The sequence below is a fragment of the Pygocentrus nattereri genome, chromosome 5 (assembly GCF_015220715.1).
Source record: "Pygocentrus nattereri isolate fPygNat1 chromosome 5, fPygNat1.pri, whole genome shotgun sequence".
Taxonomy (NCBI): Eukaryota; Metazoa; Chordata; class Actinopteri; order Characiformes; family Serrasalmidae; genus Pygocentrus; species Pygocentrus nattereri.
Genome location: NC_051215.1, coordinates 43,569,517 through 43,590,036, shown reverse-complemented (window position 1 = coordinate 43,590,036; position 20,520 = coordinate 43,569,517). Strand labels below are relative to the sequence as shown.

At 41.2% G+C, this 20,520-nt stretch overlaps 1 protein-coding gene across 1 annotated transcript in view; it reads right to left on the bottom strand.

Moving 5' to 3' along the window:
* Nucleotides 1–20,520, bottom strand: part of LOC108426860 (adhesion G protein-coupled receptor A3) — a 214,381-nt gene that overhangs the window by 24,943 nt on the left and 168,918 nt on the right. The window contains exon 15 of the mRNA XM_017696663.2: nucleotides 196–323. Coding sequence (XP_017552152.1) covers nucleotides 196–323 — 128 coding nt within the window. The remainder of the gene's footprint in view (nucleotides 1–195; nucleotides 324–20,520) is intronic.

The following is a 20,520-nucleotide window of genomic DNA, read 5'->3' as shown; positions in this document are numbered from 1 at the left end:
TTTGAGATGAATTTTCCAGTGAAAGAACAATGACATTCCTATCACTATGGCAGATCTCATAGTAAGTTTATGGAGGAGAATAGGACCACGTGCATCTCCATAAGTGCCACTCACCAGAGCCCCAAAGGCAACAGCTTGAACAAAAGGCCTGTAAGGCTTAGTCATAATGAGAGAGGATGGAAGATGCCGGCCTACCTGTGATGTACTATGTATGTGATGATGGAAGCAAAGAGGCAGAGCAGCATGACAGCAGTACACGCATATACAACTGGGTGCAGGAACTCCCCCGGGTATGGAGGGAACGACAGCACCTTCTTCAGATCCTAGAGAGAGAGAGAGAGAGAGAGAGAGAGAGAGAGACACTCTGAGTATTGAACTGTTTTGGCAGTGACATCATCAAGGACAGCTTGGCATCAGGCAGCAGACAGAGAGAAGCTGAGTAACCATGACAGCAAAGCAAATCAGAGCCAATAATAACTGAGCATGTGAGCAAGGGCACTCACTCAATCCTGCTTATCTGACAAACAATAATAACAACACCAGCAGCACCATCACAGAGAAAAACTCTACACACATATGTGAGTGACTGTTCATACAGGTATTACAGTAGAGAGAGAGAGAGAGAGAGAGAGAGAGAGAGAGAGAGAGAGAGAGATAGACAGACACAAAGACAGACAGGAAGAGAGAGCAGCAGTGCTTTGGCAGGACAATCTTCATCTGCCTGCCACTAAATCAGGGACAGAGTGTGACACATCCACCCAAACACATAGACAGCACATATACACAAGATTTATAGGAAATGTATGATTTATTATTATTACTCTCAAACAAAATAGACAGTCATTAATTATGTAAATGCTTTAAATTGTTCATTATTTCTGCTTCTCTAAGAGAGGGAGAGAGAGGGAGAGAGAAGAAGAAGGGGAATGACAGAGAGAAACGTAGTTTTGAGTTTGCTTCATGTCAATCTTTTCATCAATAAAGGTAAATGATTGAGTACACAAAAAAATCTTTGATCTGTGGGTTCATATGCTTAACAAGGACACCACAGGATTACAGTTAGCATTGTGTTCATTATAGTACAACAGTACTATTATATACATCTTATAAAAAGCACTGAACATTGAAAATATATATTCATTTACAAGCAGCTGTTCATTACCCTGAAATAGGCAATAACCAGAACTCACCAGCAAGTCTGTGATCTTAGTTGTCAAAATCATCTTAGTACATTTAGCTGACATTGGGTAATCTGGCTTCCACAGCAGGTTCTAATAACAATGGGGACTCTTAAAAATAGACAGGCCATAGTCTGGCCAAGCTAGATGAGGCATTACAGAAACATTTTACAGACCCATATATAGCAGAGTGTTCCCACAGTCTGCCTGCATGCCTTCCAAGCACAGCCAAAGGTCGCAAAGGGCATATGTGTCTGTCAGATTAGAACTGACACTCAACCAGGGAAAAGGATCACCATCACTTGCTCTCAATAGCCTACTGAAGCAGCTGTGTGATAAGGTTCGGTGACAAAGCTTACTGACAAAGCCTACTGGAAGGTAGCCAGCATTTGGTCAATGTTATACCATTCCTTTGTGCTATTGTATCTACATTCTCCGCAGCAGCTCCTGCAAGCTCGGTCAAGTGTTTCACAGCTTGGGCTCGGTGTAAGTGGCCGTAAAGGTCCTGTGAGGGGCTGACCATGGCTACAGGAGTGTCACATACACACATACACAGGGCAGTCCACCTCCATCAGTGTGTGGTGGGCCAGTGGAGCGTAAAGCTGACTCAGGCTGAGTGGTTTGGAGTCAGGCCTGCAAAGGGCCTCTGGAGCTGTGAGACCCACAAACAGAAATACAAAGGTGAAGTGTGGCTCACTGACTAGGGTTAAACTCCAGAATACAGCTGAGAATATTACAAAAGACTAGGAGTATGACGATACTCATAGGCTCACATTTGATATGATTACGTTTTCTGAAGTCAAGACTTGACTCAGTTTCCCGATACTTTATGTTAAATGATGATAAGACATTATTTACTTTTCCATTATAAAATACACAATACAATACAGTGCAGTACATAATACAAGAATACACTCACTCCGCATTTAAATGTCATTACTGTTACTCACTTAATATGAACTGCATTGCTTGTGTTAATAAATTACAAAATAAATTATGTAATGCATTTAAATCCTAACTTGCTCTAGATAAAGATTATCTGTGCCTGTCCTTGTACGTAATTTGGGCAAGTGTGCTAAACGGGATTTTTCTGGGATAACAAAAACACAACATGAACTCACTAACCAATCACTGTCACCCCTGTTGTTGGCATGGTGACAACTAAGATGACAGATTGGCTGCTTCAGCAACTAGAACTTTTTTCAAATGTGAAAAGGATTCATTTGTCCTCTGCCTTATCACAGTTGGTATTAGCAAAATCACCTCAAATGGGACTCAAACTGGGTTACAGAGATCCAAGCTATATGTGGAACCTCTCAAAGTTCTAGCTGATAAAAGAAACTCCTTTTGCTTTAAAAGGTGGCTTGCCCAAAGTCTCTGTTTGCCCATTTTGCGAGTACTAAAATATATCTATTTGCACCTTTTTGCACCATTCCACCTTTTTGATCTTTATTTTTAGTATTAAAAATGTGGCAAAATTGTAAAAAATAAACATGGTTTTGCTATGAAAAAATGACATAAAATATTACACATTTTCATGTTGCTTATTTGCATCAAGTTTACTGTGTAACAGTCTTAAATGTTTTTGGTTAAACTGTGATCAATGTCCTGCAGCACTGCAGCACACATTACCTCAAGGAAAACCTAGAACATTTTCAGGAAAGAACAATAGTAGGAAAAAGGTAGAACAAAGCTGTAAAACATTTTTAGAGGAGTCTACAATACTGGATTCTTGTAAAATGCATGGCCATAGATTAGGCTAAAATAAACAGTTTTTGAATCATGTCATTATCAAATTATTCATTTTTGGAAGGGCAGTTCTTTTATTTACTCAGCACATACCTTTATTTTGATGTGTTTACAACCTAAATGCAGTCTGTCTAGTTGTGGTGACAACCAGTGTTGAATAAATCACATCTTTTATATGCTAATAAATCAATTACAGAGAAAAATGGTCTCCTGTGGTGCATCAGAGCATAATCTCATATCATAGAATACAATATCTAATAGGAAATGCATTGTTGTTCTGGGGACATTTCTTTTATTAAATGGTCTCACTGAATGTCCATGCTGTGGCAAGATGTGTTTCATGTTTGGTCTGATTTAACCTTAAAATGTCTTTATTAAATTATGTCAAACATTTGACTGGGAGCATAGCATATCTTTCTCTGGTTTTTGCTACCCTTAAAATTAATGTAGGAAGCAACTAAACAAGAGATTCTGTATTTGAGAAACCAAGTTTGAGATTCTATTTTTGGGAGACCAACCTGAGCTCAGTTAGCTACAATAAGGGGAATATGGCTCAGTTGTCAGCAGCATTTGGTGCCTTTATGTTCAATCAGAAATTCTGTAAATAGGAGCTCATGATGTGAATGTTGCACCTAACCTCTACTCTGTTTTCAATGGTTTATGGTAGGCAATTCTTTCTGCCTAATGTCAAAGTGTAATTTCTTTCCAGTAGTCTTTGATTAGGCCATAAGCATTATTGTACGTCTATTACTGCTGGTGGCATTATGTACATTCCTTAAAACAGGAAAACATATTTAGAAGACACCAAAACACATCAAGCTAGCTAACTAGATAACATGTGCAATCAAAGTAAGTTTTCTCATGCACATAACTTGCACAATAACTTGCAACTCCATTTAGTGGTCATTCAATTTCAGCACAAAGTTAGTAGTCAAATTACCTTATTCCCAACATGAACAACAATTTTATAATACCCTCTACATGTCTGACTACAAAGGACTTCAACGTGAAGACATCATGCCTTGAACATGAAGGCAACATCTTTCTTTCTTTGTGCCTCTCTTTCTTATCTGTATCTTCCTTCTCTTATTCTCTGCAGTGATGGGTAAAAGCCTCAGATAAGTCCAGCCTAAAAGCCATAATTATTATTACCACTGTATTACATCATGGCACAATCCCAGGCTTCATTACCCTGCTCACAGCTCACTGTTAACACAGCAGATCATTCCAGCTGAGCTCTCACAAAAGTCACTAAAGCCTATCACTATGTTAGCCTAGCCAAACAGCTAAAGCTTATTACCAACCTCAGCCAATAACCAAGCAGGCAAAACCTCTCACTTTAGCCTAGCCGGAATGTGGAAACCCCTCTGCACATCAGAGCAGCCGTGGTGCTGAACATAAGCCTGGCTGTGGCACGAGACCCTGCCACAACATTTACGAAGCAATACGGCAAAAGCATTAGCCTAGCTGCTTTACTAATCCCTGCAATCCTCACTAATACAACTGGGCCGGCATTATGCGCATCGAAATCAAGCCTGCTGCTGCCACTGCCGTTCTACATGCTCATTATCCACACTGTCTGATCCAGGCCTTGCTAAGTCTCAGTAGCCTTAGCCGTCTCCAAAAGCACTGAGTGCAGAGACTGAGGGGGGTTGGGAGTAATGGGACAGAGCAGACAAAGTATTTTGAGCAAAAGAGATAGAGGATTTAGGTTTGGAGGAAGAGAGAGCTTAAGAGAGAGAGAGAGAGAGAGAGAGAGAGAGAGAGAGAGAGAGAGAGAGAGAGAGAGAGAGAGAGAGAAAGAGAAAGAGAGAGCTAAAGAGAGGAAAAGAAGAAGAAATAGAGGATTTAGGTTTGGGGAGAAAGTGAAAGTTACAAGAGGAAGAAGAACAGAAATGAAATCAGAGGGATAGAGAGAGAGAGAGAGAGAGAGAGAGAGAGAGAGAGAGAGAGGACAGAGATGAGTTTCTCAATGTAAAACAGCAAATAATTTGGGGATTTAATCATCTACTGTACATAATATCATTAAAACAATTCAGAGAATCCAGAGGAATCTCTGTATGCAGGGCCAAGGCCAAAAAACAATATTGGCTGGCTGTGATCTTTGAGCCCTCAGATGGCACTGCATTAAAAACAGAAATGATTCTGTAGAGGAAATCAATGCATGGCCTCAGAAACACTTCTGAAAACCATTTTGTGTGAACACAGTTTGTCACTTCATTCACAAATGCAAAGATAAAACCATGTATAAACAGGATCTAGAAACGCCACCACCTTCTCTGGGCCCAAACTCATACAAGACGAACTGAAGCAAAGTGAAAATGTGTTCTGTGATCCGATGAATCAAATTCTAAAATTCTTTTTTGAAATCCTGGACACCGCATCCTCCAGGCAAAAGAGAAGAGGGACCATCCAGCTTGTTATCAGCACACAGTTCAAAAGCCAGCATCCATGACTGTATAGGGGTGCACATGGTATGGGGGACTGGCACATCTGTGCAAGCTAAATGAAATAGCCAGTTTGATTTTAAAAATAAATAAACAAATAAATAAATAAATTTCTCAATGTAAAAATATGATGTCTTTATACTATTTTCAATTAAATATAGGGTTCTCAATTATTTGCACATCATTGCATTCTATTATTTTTTACATTTTGCACAGCATCCCAACAAGAGAGAGAGGGATAGAAGGACAGGATAGAAAAAAAGGAGGAGAGAGAAAATAGGAGAGAGAAATAGAGAGGGACAGAGAGAGTCAGATGGAGAAAGAATTAGAGAGAGAGAGAGAGAGAGAGAGAGAGAGAGAGAGAGAGAGAGAGAGAGAGTAGTCAAGGTGAGCAAGACAGGAAGAGAGGATTTGGATTTATAGAGAGAGAAAATATATACAGCAAGATATAAGGAGAGAAAGGCACACGGGGAGACAGACATTGACAGTCACAGAGAGGTGGGAAAAGAAAGATATTTAGTGACGGAAAATTGGGAGTAGAGAAAGAGAGAGAGAGAGAGAGAACGAGGTAGAGAGAGAGAGAGAGAGAGAGAGATAGAGAGAGAGAGAGAGGGGACATAGATTGGCACGAGTGAGGGCAAGGGGAGAGAAAATGAGGGAATAGTGGGAGTTGTAAATATTTATCTCCACAAACGAGGCAGGGGATTTGGTTGGAGCTGTGACACACACAAAAAGACACACAGAGAGATGGAATTACACACACATCCACACATCTTACACACACACACAGCACCGGCTGGTCCAGAGATGAAAATCCTTTGGCTGGCTGCCTGAGCACTCGCAGGCTTTATCATCCTCACAGAACGGTGAGGAAGCTGGAACTGAAGTTAGCAAATAAAACCTCAAGCCATCAAAAACGCAAAACCCAGCAGAGGGCACATCAATACATTTACTCACCAAGGAACCAGCACTGAAAGCATTACACTTTACTACAGCCAGAGCTGTACTGGATCCATCTGCACTAACTGAAAACGCAGCAAACAGTATATGACAGAAATGTTATCTGCTCGAAACATGCCAAGGCTTCATTTGCTAAGAATTCAATACAGCATATGCCTCATATAAAACAGATCCAGTAGGCTCTATACCCATGAATGACTGCTAGAAATGTTTGACAAAATAAGGTGATGCAATTGATTCTACATTATATAACTCTCAGAGCCATTATGACCTATTTAACCTACAACACAGAAAACTATGATTCTAAAACATCTGAGGACCAAAGAGTGGTGCTATGACCTTCAACAAGGACATCATTACCCAAACAACAGGCCAAAAAAGGCCTTTTTTAAAAAAAAAACAAACTAATTAACGAAAAGGGTCCACAGAAAGCTCTGCGCAGGGACTTTACTAGTCAGTTGAGAATAAAAACTCTGTTAATGACAATGCTGATCTTTAAAGTTTTAAACCATAGACAGAATGTGTGCTATATAACCTTTAACTGCAAACACATATGTGTTCACCCACACATGCACTTTGCTTGACAATACAAGCCAATTTAAATGACCTAGTAAATAAATCATAATTGCGCTTAACTGAAAATATCCATATTGAGGCAAAACTGAGGATGTGGTTTGCTAAACAAATGTGAGATTTGTCCACGGACACACACAGCAGGAAGAATTGAATCTGTTTCACAGCAGAAACTCTCATGACCACTCTCAGTGAAATGCTGGTGGGCAAAAAAGGAGCATATAACAGCAGAAGCACTAGACCTACATTTCATATAGCACCTTCCTTAAACAGACCATCCTTACAGACATTACTAAACAAATACTAATTCATAAACACCTCCGATGCATGAACAGAGCTGGGAATGTGGCCCCAGGAGAGACTTTGTGTAACAGTTCTCAAGGTGAGACAAAATATTGCACCACATGCATAAACTTGAAATATATTTTATCCATCCATTTTCTAAGCCGCTTCTCCGTCAGGGTTGTTGGAGCCTATCCCAGCAGTCATTGGGCAGAAGGCAGGATACACCCTGGACAGGTTGCCAGTCCATCACAGGGCAGACACAGACAGTCACTCAGAACTAGGGGCAATTTAGCATGTCCAATTGGCCTGACTGCATGTCTTTGGACTGTGGGAGGAAACTGGAGGAAACCCACACAGACATGGGGAGAACATGCAAACTCAACACAGAGAGGACCCTGGTCACCCGGCAGGGGAATCGAACCCAGGCCCTCCTCGCTGTGAGGCGACAGCGCTACCCACCGCGCCAGCGTGCCAATTATAAGTGTGGAGCTGTCAATTTGTGTAAATGTAGTTGTGACTCTTTATCCTGCTACTGGTGACACACAGCACTGCATGGTTTAAACTACTCTCCTTCTCAACACACCTGATCCAGCTCATAAAAGGCTCAAAAATGAAACGATGAGCTCCATCAGGTGAGTTGGAATAGCTGAAACCGTGCAGTGCTGTTAGCCACTGTGAGCAGGATTAAGAAATACTGGTTCAGGGATTTAGTACTGCTGCATTTTAAAACTCTCAGAAGCTTGCATGATGGAGTATCAGGTACAGCTACAGAACAAAACTGCAGAGTGTTCATTAGAAACAAATAAGGGTGCACACGTCGGCACAGTGCACATTATGCAGGCAGGCAAAAAAGTACTTTGCTCACACCTCATGCCTACGCAAACCAACCCATACTGGAGAGCCATTAATGTTACTGTCAGACTTAATGTACTGGCAGACATTTTGACAGTTTGGAAGTTTTATGTGAATCCATGATGGTAAGCCTACTTGATAGAGTTTTAGATCATTTTCTCGACATTAATAGACTTCCAGCATGCCAACAGCAGCACAACATATAATCTTGCAAATCAAACTTTGGCCTGTCATCAGAGAGTCTGTACTTCGTTGCTTAATGAGGCCAAGAACCACCTAGTTCAAAAAGATTTGGCAATCTGACCACAGAAAATGCGCAAACAATGCTTAATTTGTGCCGGATCCTGAGGGAACAAGATCTGGTACCTCTAATACTTGGAGTGCCTGTATTCTGCAACTGATTTATGTGGATACAGAACCTTTGAGGCATTTGTTTGTAATAAAATGAAATTTAAAAAGGAATATTAATAAATAAACTTATATTAAATGATACTTGTTTGTGTGTAGCCTCCTTTCCAAAAACCCAGCAGGCTCATTATGTGGATGGAAACTGCAATCCTAGGCAGTATCAAGTTATCAGTCACATGTTTTACAAGATTACACATCAGGAGTGCTAGCCAACTGCAAGGTTTGAAACTGGCACAAACTGCACAGCTTTGTTGTCCCTTCTTAAAGAAGTAAGCATACGTAGGTGATGGAGCACAATAAGATGCTAAAAAAGGAAGGCTGAAAAGGAGGACAGTGATCTGCAAGCCTGTGGTAAACCAGCATTAGGAGTGCCAATGTTGCTAGGTTGCTGCAACAGCTAGTGATTTGGGCCTTTAGGGAGAATAATGCACTCAAATGCACTGGAAATTCCTGATGGACTGAAACAATTGGGGGTTCTTGTGAACAGCATTGTGAGTAGGTTTCTCCCAAATGAACCTCATTGCAAATCACAGTGTGTGTCTATACACACTTGCACATTATCGTGGCTTCTGTTTCTGAAACTTGTTGGCCCATCGCTCACATAATTCAATCCTGTATGTATGTGCACTCTTGGTTTGCTAAAGGACACCAAACTGCCACAGACAAGCAGAGCAAAAAGTGAAACTGGGTGGGGACTGTAGATGACATGACTGTGTTGTGGAGTAATTTGGATGATTAGACGAGGTAAGAAAGTCCTTTTTCACTGATATGGGTTTTTGTGTTGTTATTTTTGTGTTATGAGGTTTAAATGGAATGATGTAGTTATGAAGGACAGCATGTTTTGAGAAAAAAAAAATACTGTAAATTTAAACACATTGTGTAGCTTAAGCCACTGTTAATGTTCAATTGACACATCCAGTCCTCCTATGGCATCACTGATGTTATGGTTGCAACCCCATGTTGTACTGTGGTCATCACAGACTCACTATTTTAAGGCACTGAAAGCTTCTGTATTAGGTGGAGCACTAGAGCACTGTTGTGTTTATACATTCCTGGGCCTTTTCCCTCCCTGTTCACCAATTTCACAAATTAAGCTCTGCAGTTAACAGTATTACATAATCAGGATACAAACAAGGTAATTGTATTCCGTTACAGTCACGGAAAAATTACAGTAATCAGATAAAATTCTAAAAATCTATAGAAACTTTAGTATGTACTTTATTTTTATTGGCAGAACTCAAATCTTCAGCATTTTCCAAAAGATACTTGAATTAGGCATTCATAACGCCTTTTTAAATTCATATGACATGTCGAAATCCGTGAACTGCTGAAACTACTGAGAGCTGAGGGACTGTCCACAAATTACGATCATACAGATGATGGCAACGACAGTGGGTAACCACTTGGGCAGAGCGGATACTTTTCCACTGGACTGATCTGTCGGAACACCATTTCACACAAGGGTGTTCATAAAGATATGCAGATAATGAGTCAGAATGGAACTAACAATATCCCATTAGTTGTGGCCAGCTTAGCTAACTATAGATTTCATACATTGAGTGTACATGTTGGCTGAGACTACACAATAACGGCCCTTGTGCCACTGAAAGCTGTCCTATTCAGTGGGATCCTTTGGCTGCCACTGAGAAATGCATGTTTGTATGGAAGAAAATGAAGGACTCAACTGGAATATCTTTTGAGAACCAGAGAATATAACCAGAACATCCAACGTTACAGGAATACAATAACTACAAATATTTAATGCTGAAAATGGCTCATTAAATAAATGTCAGAATAATTGAGAAAATTGTGAACATATTAAAGTTATGTTGGGCATTATTGCGTTTTGTGTAAAATTAGTTTAGACATTTTATCCTATTATGAGTTCTGACTTTTGTGTTTCAGATGCTTTTTAGTTACAGTTAAGTTACTACTGTGTTGTAGCCACTGACCGCAGGGGTCAAATTCAAGGCTAAGCCCACCAGCAAATGTATCCTAAATTACACACAGCAGTAGTGTAATTAATAAACAGTGCCAGTGTTATTTTAATGACCTTTTCAGTTACAAGTAAAAGTATGTGCATGCCATCGCATGATGTGACACAGGATGCTACAAGTTTTATACACACACACACACACACACACACACACACTCACTGGCCACTTTATTAGGTACTCAACCAACTCAACTCAATGCATTTAGGCATGTAGAGGTGGTCAAGACAGCTTGCTGCAGTGCAAACCGAGCATCAAAATGGGGAAGAAAGGTGATTTAAGTGACCAACTTAAAGGTGATTTAAGTGACTTTGAACGTGGCGTGGTTGTTGGTGCCAGACGGGCTGGTCTGAGTATTTCAGAAACTGCTGATCTGCTGGGATTTTCACGCACAAGCATCTCTAGGGTTTACAGAGAACGGCCCGAAAAAGAGAAAATATCCAGTGAGCGGTCAGTTGTGTGGACAAAAATGGCTTGTTGATGTGAGAGGTCAGAGGAGAATGGGCAGACTGGTTTGAGATGATAGAAAGGCAACAGTAACTCAAATAACCAACCAAAATCTATGAGGAATGTTTCCAACACCTTGTTGAAAGTATGCCACAAAGAATTAAGGCAGTTCTGAAGACCAAAGGGGGTCCAACCTTTTACTAGCAACGTGTACCTAATAAAGTGACAGGTGAGTGTATATGTTTCAGCACAGATCATTCCATGACTTTAATGAATTTAATATGTAAATGAGATGCCACAACAATAGGTATCTGATCCAATCTGGGAGGTGCTGGAAGCAGATCCAGCTCATTTCCAGCATAAATTAATTACGTTGTGAATCCTTTTCAGTACAGCCTGCTCCAGTCATCTCAAACATTGGTGAGAGAGCACAAAAGAGGAGACTTTGAAAAACAGTGCAAGCAAGGTCTCTCCTACCTGGGATGCAGCCTTCACTGTGAGATACGTCTAATTCATAAAGTTTGCAGCGAACAAATGAAGACTTGAGGTATTATCATATGCATGTGCATTGTGCAGCCTAATTGCAGTCTTCATCTTAGACCACATGAGCCATCTTGCGTACCTAAGACATTCTCCCTTTATTTTCAGCCTCTACAGTCTGCTATTTACTTTGTTGGAAAAGTGTTTAGACCTAATCATATTTCAACAAATCAGCAGGAAAGATGACACATCCCTGATGCAGGTCATCAGGGCCATGGGAATGTTTTCGTTCAGTGGGTGTGAAGCAGAGGACATGTGAAGAAAGCAGTGGAGCTCACATTACTCACATTTCTCCACCACATCATTTCACTCCACTGTCCTCTACATGCCATCTCCATACACATGTCCTTCAAAAGCTATTAGCCAAATGGACTGCACCAGAGCAGGGTGCTATGTAGGGGAGAAGTGCATAGTGGAAACTGCACTAATTTTAGTACTGCTGCATTAAAAAGATCAGAGAGAAAGCTTTTAAAAGGCATATTCAGTTCCAGGGTTATTCCAACCAGGCATCACAAAGAATTTGTAACAAATGGGAAAAGTGAAATGCATAGAAAAACCATATGAATTCTTATGAATTATTAGACAGTGTAATCCTACCTATAGCTATAACCATTTAATCCCCACTGCAATGACCATAATCCCACCCACAGCTATGACAATAACCCCACCTACTGCTGCCATAACCTCTCCAATAGCTCTGTCAATAACTCCATCCATAGCTGCTATAACCTCTCCTAAAGCTACGACAATAACCCCATTTATAGCTGCCATAACCTCACACACAGCTGTAATAAGCAATAAGCTATAATAAACAATAAGCCCACAGTCTTAAAAATGAATGAGAACACTAGAGCTGACCAAACACAAACTTCTTAGTGTGGTCAAAAAATCTTCTAATTTACAGTCTTTCATGTTTTTTACTCAATTTCCGCACTACCCAAGACTCTTTGCATCACACAATCACACCAGACATATTCACCTTTTGAGCTCACAGATATGGATGGTCATGGTATCACTGGGTTTTAAACTTACAAGCTTCTGGTTGGGGTGAATGCTTAGTCGATCGCACCACTTGAAAAAGCTTGAAATGACTTACCCATAGCTGCCATAACCTCATCCACAGCCATGACCATGATCCAACCCACAGCTGCAACAACCCCTCCCACAGCTGTTACCATAAACCCACCATGACTAAAACCCTACCCACAGCTGTTACCATAACCCCATCGTAACTAAAACCCTACCCACAGCTGTTACCATAACCCCACCCCCACAGCCATGACTATAATCCCACCCACAGCCATTCCCATAACCCCTCCCACAGCCATTCCCATAACTCCACCCACAGCCATGACTATAACCTCACATAGAGCCATTACCATAACCCCATCGACAGCAATTACCATAACCCCACCGACATCCATGACTATAAGCCCACCCACATCCACTACCATAACCCACCGACAGCCTTGACTATAACGTCACACACAGCCATTACCTCAACCCCACCATGACTATGACCCCACCCACAACTGTTACTATATTCCCACCGACAACCATGACTACAACCTCACCGACAGCCATTACCATAACCCCACAACACAGCCATAACCATTACTCACTCATAACTGTCCATAAAAAGCTTCATATGAATTTTCAGAAAGATTATGTTGTAAACCAAAATATCATAAAACAGGATAAAAGTAAGAAATCTGATTTGCCCTGAACATTAGGTATACCAATACAAAACCCCAGTACAATTTAACTAATAGGTTTTTTCAATTATAAAATTATACAATAGCAAAATCATTATACAGCAAATCTCAGGAACATAAAACAATAATCTCTTGCAACAAAGCCCCTTGCTTACAACATTAAATGCATAACAACTACGCTATTTTCAAACTTTCTTCAATTGCAAGTATTGTACAGATTCATGAAAAGAGTAGGAGTATGACATGTCAAAAGAATATTCCACACATCTGCTGCTATCAGCCTGCCAACTCCCACCTTCTCTCTTTCTGTCTGTAACATTATAGCCCTGATAAGTCGATTATGATCTACAGAGGAACCACAGTGTTTTCACAACACTTCAAACACACAGCATGCCAAACCAAACCCACACCGCAGTCAGTCATACTGCAACAGCAATAACAGCTAAAGTCTCAAAAGTAGCTTTCTGTTCCAGGAAGTGGCATCACTGGAGCGAGCAGAGTCAAGGCAATGGAATCAGCCGACTGGTCAGCCAGTCATTTTCTTCTAGCAAAACAAATATTTATTGCATTCTTCATACATGATGCATGCAACCAATCAGACGGACTCTCCTCAATTCCACTGTGAAATTGTAATGAATCCAGATGTCACTGAGGAACTCATGGACTGGGATTCAAGGATGCTGTTTGAGTGTGAGAGTTTACTGCCCAACTTTTATCCAGCTCTCAATATACACACATAAAACTAACGTAATTAAACTAATATGTTCAAATGAGCAATTGTACTCGAGATTAAAGAGGTTAATGCTGTATTTCTTTTGACTTTCTAGGATATAAATTATGTTCAGAAGAGGTCAAAAGCATAAGCTCAGCATTACTCAATTAAACACACGGTGGTGGATATGATATATCTCTACTTGCTGAAACAACTCTGCCTAATGCTTTATACAGTACTGTGGAAAAGTCAGAGACAACCATTGATTTATTCAATACTCTGTCAATACAGTCATTAAATGCAAGTTATGACACACAAGATAATCCACTATTTTTGCTTATAGTAAAAGGAAAATAAAAGGAAAAAGGAAAATAAGTGAAGTACTGTGTTTGTGTGCATGTACGTGTACGCCTGTGTGTGTGCGTGTGTGTGTGACCCTGGGTTTAGATCACTCAACCAGTTCCTCATCTGTGACCCTCTTCCATTCGTCCCCTCCGCTGCTCTCTATCTGTATCTATCTATCTCTCTGTCTGTCTGTCTAGCTCTCTCTCTCTCAGCCTCCAGGCGAGGCAATGCAATCTCCTCTCCCCTCTTTGATTATGGAGCGCATGACATGATCTCAGCCAGTCCCATCTCACACACTGACAGCTCGGCTAGCTGCGCCATTTACTACTAAGTGGCCTCCCTGTCCCAACGCAGTGCCATTTTCATGGCTAACTCTCATTAGGCGATTTGAGGAGGGGGGGCCGCAGGCGGCATGCTGGGGGCCTAATCTCAGTGCCCAGATTAAATTTCACCTTTGATAGTCCAGCGCATCGCTCATTCAGCCTGCAGGGATTACTGGATGAAAGGAATGGGATTTTAGTTAAAACATGACATCACACATTTGCATGTGGAAGACGAGTCATACGCAAATACACATGCGTGTCACTGAAAGTAAAACTCTGATACTGATAGCTCTTAAAAAGGCATGTGGGGTATTTATTACATAACATAAGAAAAGATGCTGGTGTCCAGGATGATTAATGCTCGGCACAGTGGTAAGATACCATGATGATATAAAGAAGTACTGTGATATAAATTCTGAACTTTACTTGTTTCAATGCTTTTTTAAAAAACAAAATGAATATATTTACAAATCTGTACTACTTAAAACAATTGTTTAAATTAAATAAACCTCCATGTATAAGTGTATAATACATGTACCTAGCACTTTTTAAGGAACATCTATACACTCTATTATTAATGTAATTACCTAATTTGCCAATTATGTGGCAATGGTGCAGCACACAGAATCATGCAGATACAGGCAGCAGCTTCAAGCGGTATTCACATCAACCATCAGAATGGTGAAATAAATGCGATCTCAGTGATTTTGACCATGGCATGATTAGTGGTGCCAGATGGGCTGGTTTGAGTAACTCTATAACTGCTGATCTCTGAAGATGTTGTGGATTGTCATGCTCAATAGTCTCTAGAGTTTACTCAGAATGGTGAAACAAACAAACAAACAAAAAAAAAACAATCCAATGAAAAGCAGTTCTGCAGGCTGTTGATGAGAGAGGTCAACAGAGAATGGTCAAACTGGTTTGAGCTGACCAGAAGGCTACTATGCAGTTAAGGCAGGGTCGTCTGGGATTCTCTGCTCTCCCAACTGCTACCGCGACCCTATCTGGATTAAGCGGTTAACGACGATGATGATGATGAGAACGCTACTGTAACTCAGATACCCACTGTATTCAATTGTAGTGAGCAGAAAACCATCTCACAATGCACAACACAGAAGCAGATGGGCTACAACAGCAGAAGACCATGTCGGGTTCCACTTGTGTCAGCCAAGAGCAGAAAGCTGAGGCTGCAGTGGGCACAGGCTCACCAAAACTACACAGCTGTAGACAAGAGAAATGTAACCTGATGTGAAGAATCACAATTTCTGGTGAGGCACATAGATATTAGGATCAGAAATTGGCACCAACAGCATACGTCCCTGGACCTAAACAGCCTTGTGTCAACAGTCCAGGCTGATAGAGGTGGTGTAAAGGTGTGGGGAAGGTTTTCTTGGCACATACTGAGCTTGATACCAATCAATAATTGCTCTACTTCCACAACCTTTTTGACTACTATTGCTGGCCATGCGCAGCCCTTTGTGGCCACAATTTACTCATCTTCTAATGGCTACTTCCAGCATGATAATACACTGTATTACAAAGTAAAAGTCGTCTGGTTTCATGAACATGTCAATAAGTTAAATGTTTGTTAGTGGCACCTGTGCACCGAATCCAGTCCTGAAATTTCCTTGCTACTTAATATTCCATGTTAACTGTCAGTGGTATTATAACAAAGTGGAAGCGATAGGGAGCGACAGCAACTCAGCCACAAAGTGGTAGACCACGTAAAATGACAGACTGGGGTCAGCGGATGCTGAGGCGCACAGTGCGCAGAGGTCAGCAACTTTCTGCAGGGTCAGTCGCTACAGACCTCCAAACTTCATGTGGCCTTCAGATTAACTCAAGAACAGTGGGCAGAGAGCTTCATGGAATGGGTTTCCATGGCTGAGCAGCTGCATCCAAGCCTTACATCACCAAGCGCAATGCAAAGCGTCAAATGCAGTGGTGTAAAGCGCTGCTACTGGACTTTAGAGCAGTGGAGACATGTTCTCTGGAGTGATGAATCATGTTTCTCCATCTGGCAATCCGATGGATGAGTCTGGGTTTGGCGGTTGCCAGGAGAACGGTACTTGTCTGACTGCATTGTGCCAAGTGTAAAGTTTGGTGGAGGGGGAATTATGGTGTGGGGTTGTTTTTCAGGAGTTGGGCTTGGCCCCTTAGTTCCAGTGAAAGGAACTCTTAATGCTTCAGCAAACCAGGACATTTTGGACAATTTCATGGTCCCAACTTTGCGGGAACAGTTTGGGGATGGCCCTTTCCTGTTCCAACATGACTGCGCACCAGTGCACAAAGCAAGGTCCATAAAGACATGGATGAGCGACTTGGGTGTGGAAGAACTTGACTGGCCTGCACAGAGTCCTGACTTCAACCCAATAGAACACCTTTGGGATGAATTAGAGTGGAGAGTGCGAGCCAGGCCTTCTCGTCCAACATCAGTATCTGACCTCACAAATGTGCTTCTGGAAGAATGGTCAAAAATTCCCATAAACACACCCCTAACCCTTCTGGAAAGCCTTCCCAGAAGAGTTGAAGCTGTTATAGCTTCAAAGGGTGGACCGACATCATATTAAACCCTATGGATTAAGAATGGGATCTCACTCAAGTTCAAATGTGTGTGAAGGCAGAAAAGTGAATACTTTGGCAATATAGTGCGTATATATATATATATACACACACACACACACACATATGTGTGTGTGTGTGTGTGTGTGTGTGTGTGTGTGTATATACATGATTCTACACTTCATTCAACTTTAGTCTACTGCAATGTAAATATATGAGTTCAAAAGCCCACCGTGATCTGTTTGGATTTGTGATTGTAATGCTCGGTAGAAGGCCCCAGAGTTGCTGTGAGGTAAAATCAGACTGTCCTAAGGCAGGGTCAGTCTCTGCTCACACTGCAGCCTAATGCAGACAGAATGGTGTGACCTAAACATCCACTACCAGCTCACTGCACATCCTCTCCACTCACTGAACATGCTATATTACTCACTCTGTCAGAGAGAGAGAGAGAGAGAGAGAGAGAGAGAGAGAGAGAGAGAGAAACAGACAGAAAGAGAGGGAGAGAGAGACAGGGAGAGACAGACAAAGAGGGAAAGACACAGAGAGGGAGAGACATAGAGAGATAGATAAATAAATAAATGGGTACATAAAGACAGAAAGAGGACAGAGAGATACAGAAAACAAAAATAAGAAATGGGGGGGGGGGCGTAAAGACAAAGGAATAGAGAGGATAGAGAGATAGACAAAGAAAAAGAAAGAGATTGGGAGAGAGAACAGAGAGAGATAAAGAGATTAATGCAGAAAAAAGAAAGGAGACACATAGACATAGGGAGGGATACAAGAAAAGAAAGATGTGTCAATAAAGACAGAGAGGAGAGAGAGAGAGAGAGGGAGAGAGAGGACTGAAAAGGAAATAAAGATAGAGGGGAGAGAAACCTGTGAGAGTACGAGAGAGACAGATGGAGATAGAAAGACAGAGATACAGAGGCAGATAAAACAAAGAGATGGGTAGGTAGAGAACGAGCTAGAGAGAGGAACAGAGTGCATGGGTTTTATTTTTAATCCCCAGTCCACTGACGGAGAAATACTACACACATTATACAAATACGTCTCTACATTCATCCATTCCCTCAAAACCGTACACAAAAATGCATAAAATCACAATAATGATGCTACCATTCTCCGGCGTCCTTCACCCACAGGAGGCATTATGGTAGAGAGTGACGCACCTAAGTGTTTTCTTCTCATCTGGAATGATGGAACAAAGAGAATGGTCCCAGCGAGGACACTGTGTGAGGACTGATCGTGATGCGACAGAAAAGAGCCAAGTGAGGCAGAGATCACCCTCCTTTCAGACAAGAGCAAACAGAAGAGCTAATACAAGCAGTTTCCACGAGCATAATGCCACCTTAGAAATGAACAGGTGAAATATTGAAATTGTGAAGGATGATAAAAGCAGCCAGATAGTTCATTGTGGATGCTGGGGGCTGCCCTTCATCTACCCTTATCACATTCCTCAAAAAATTACGAGGGACCCAGCATCGTTATCTGCTAGAGGAGAAAGTGGAGGACAGCATCGCATTCAACACTACTGCTCTAATTAAAAGCTAATGTTCTGCAAGTCATATATCATCTGAAGATCACCGGTCGACACTCACATACACACAAACATACCTACAGTGGCAAACACACAGAGGTGCTTAAATAGCACAAACGTGTGCAGACTAAAAAAAGCGAGTATGTGCAGGATTCTGCAGGCTAGTCTGTGGTCACTCATGTGTAGGCTGTGTCCAAAACTGAAGGCAGCGATCTTGATGCCTTGCTGCCTCTGCTGTCTTATAAGTCAGTGCCTTAGGAAGCCAGTATTGTGATGAAGGTACCAACAAGGTGTAAAAAAACAAAATTAACCTCTTGGACCCCATGAATGTCTCAAAATCTAAATTCTCAGGGTCAAAATGCAGTGATGTTGTGTGTTAGCAAAAAATAGAAGCTATAATACAAATTCAGGTTTGGTTAGCTACTTAACTGGCAACCTGTGAGTTTCTGTCTTCGGTGTTCTTAACTAGCTAGAGCTGCAGCACTGGTCTGACGCAGAGTGGCACTGTAGCAAACTGGTTCACCCAGATGGTCCTTCATAGCGTAGCAACTGTAACTATGCCCAGCACACCTCTGCAAAAGTTCACAATATGCTGCAGCATATCTGTAAATCTGAAAATTTTCCAAGAGTTTGGTGGAGAGAGTGAACTGTTGCTTGTCTCTCAAACTAAAGACAGAAGACAAGATGTGTAATACCCCAGTCAATGTGTTTTAACAGAAAACAGTCTTTTATGAAGACATGCGGAACTTTTTATAACCAAAATAAAAAGCATTGTACATGAACCAGTCTCTGTTCTCTACTGTGTTAGTGCTGATGTTGCTTTCTTTTAAAGGATACATCTATGCTGCGTTCAAAAACAGCCAAACAGAGGAACTTCAGCAGACAGCGTTTTATACAAACATTCAATTCAGGCATGACGGATGGAGGTGGTGGGGATAGTACACCTCTGCCTTCTACACTGTAGCCTGGGGTTCAATCCTCCACCAGGGCAAGCACCCTACACTATACCAATGAGAGTCCTTGGGCAAGACTCCTAACACCACCTTGGCCTTCCTGTGTAAAATAATCAAAATGTAAGTCACTCTGGATATGAGCTGCCAAATGCTGTAAATTTAAATTGGAAGACTGGCTCAGAATACTATATGAGTACAGCATCTATTACAGTTCAGGCACAGCGATGTCTGAAGATGTCAACAGATCAAAAGTCAGAGTTGAGATCCATAGTTGAGTTAGTAGTAAGTCACATGCTGTGTGCCCACTGTACACAAAGCACTAATGCTATAAAATATAGATTATGTACTAATTCCAAGGGGACATTTTGTTAAGACAGAGCTCAAAATATTCACAAAGTGCTGATGTTGCCACGCCAGGTTACACCATATTAACACGTGGTCTTTGTATTTTGTCCTGAACTTAATAGTTTATTTTAGGTTTCCTGTCCTTTTTATCACACTTTAACAAATTGTGAGATATGTTCCTGTACAGGAGTGCTCCTTTATTTAAAAATAAAGTATATGCAAGTTTCTGATATGTATGGTATCAGTTGTTAGCGAGCTAATACTCAATTTTGCATCATTTCATTTCATTTAACTGTTGACATTTGGCAGATGGTCCAGAGTGAACCACAGTTTTAATGTTACAGAGTTAGGTGAATGTAGTGTTAAGAGTCTTATTGGCATAGCATGGTCTGGTTGCCTGGGAGGAGAAACATACCCCAGCCAATAGTGTCCATCAACACGAAACTCAAAAATCAACAATTCTAAACATAGCTGTAGAACAGCAACAATTAGAGTTTAGTATACAATTGGGAGTCAGCAATAGTCTTTCTTTAACAGGCTGTAGTATGTTAAAGCACAAGCTTTAATGATCTAACAAGCTCTTTCCCTTCCAGCA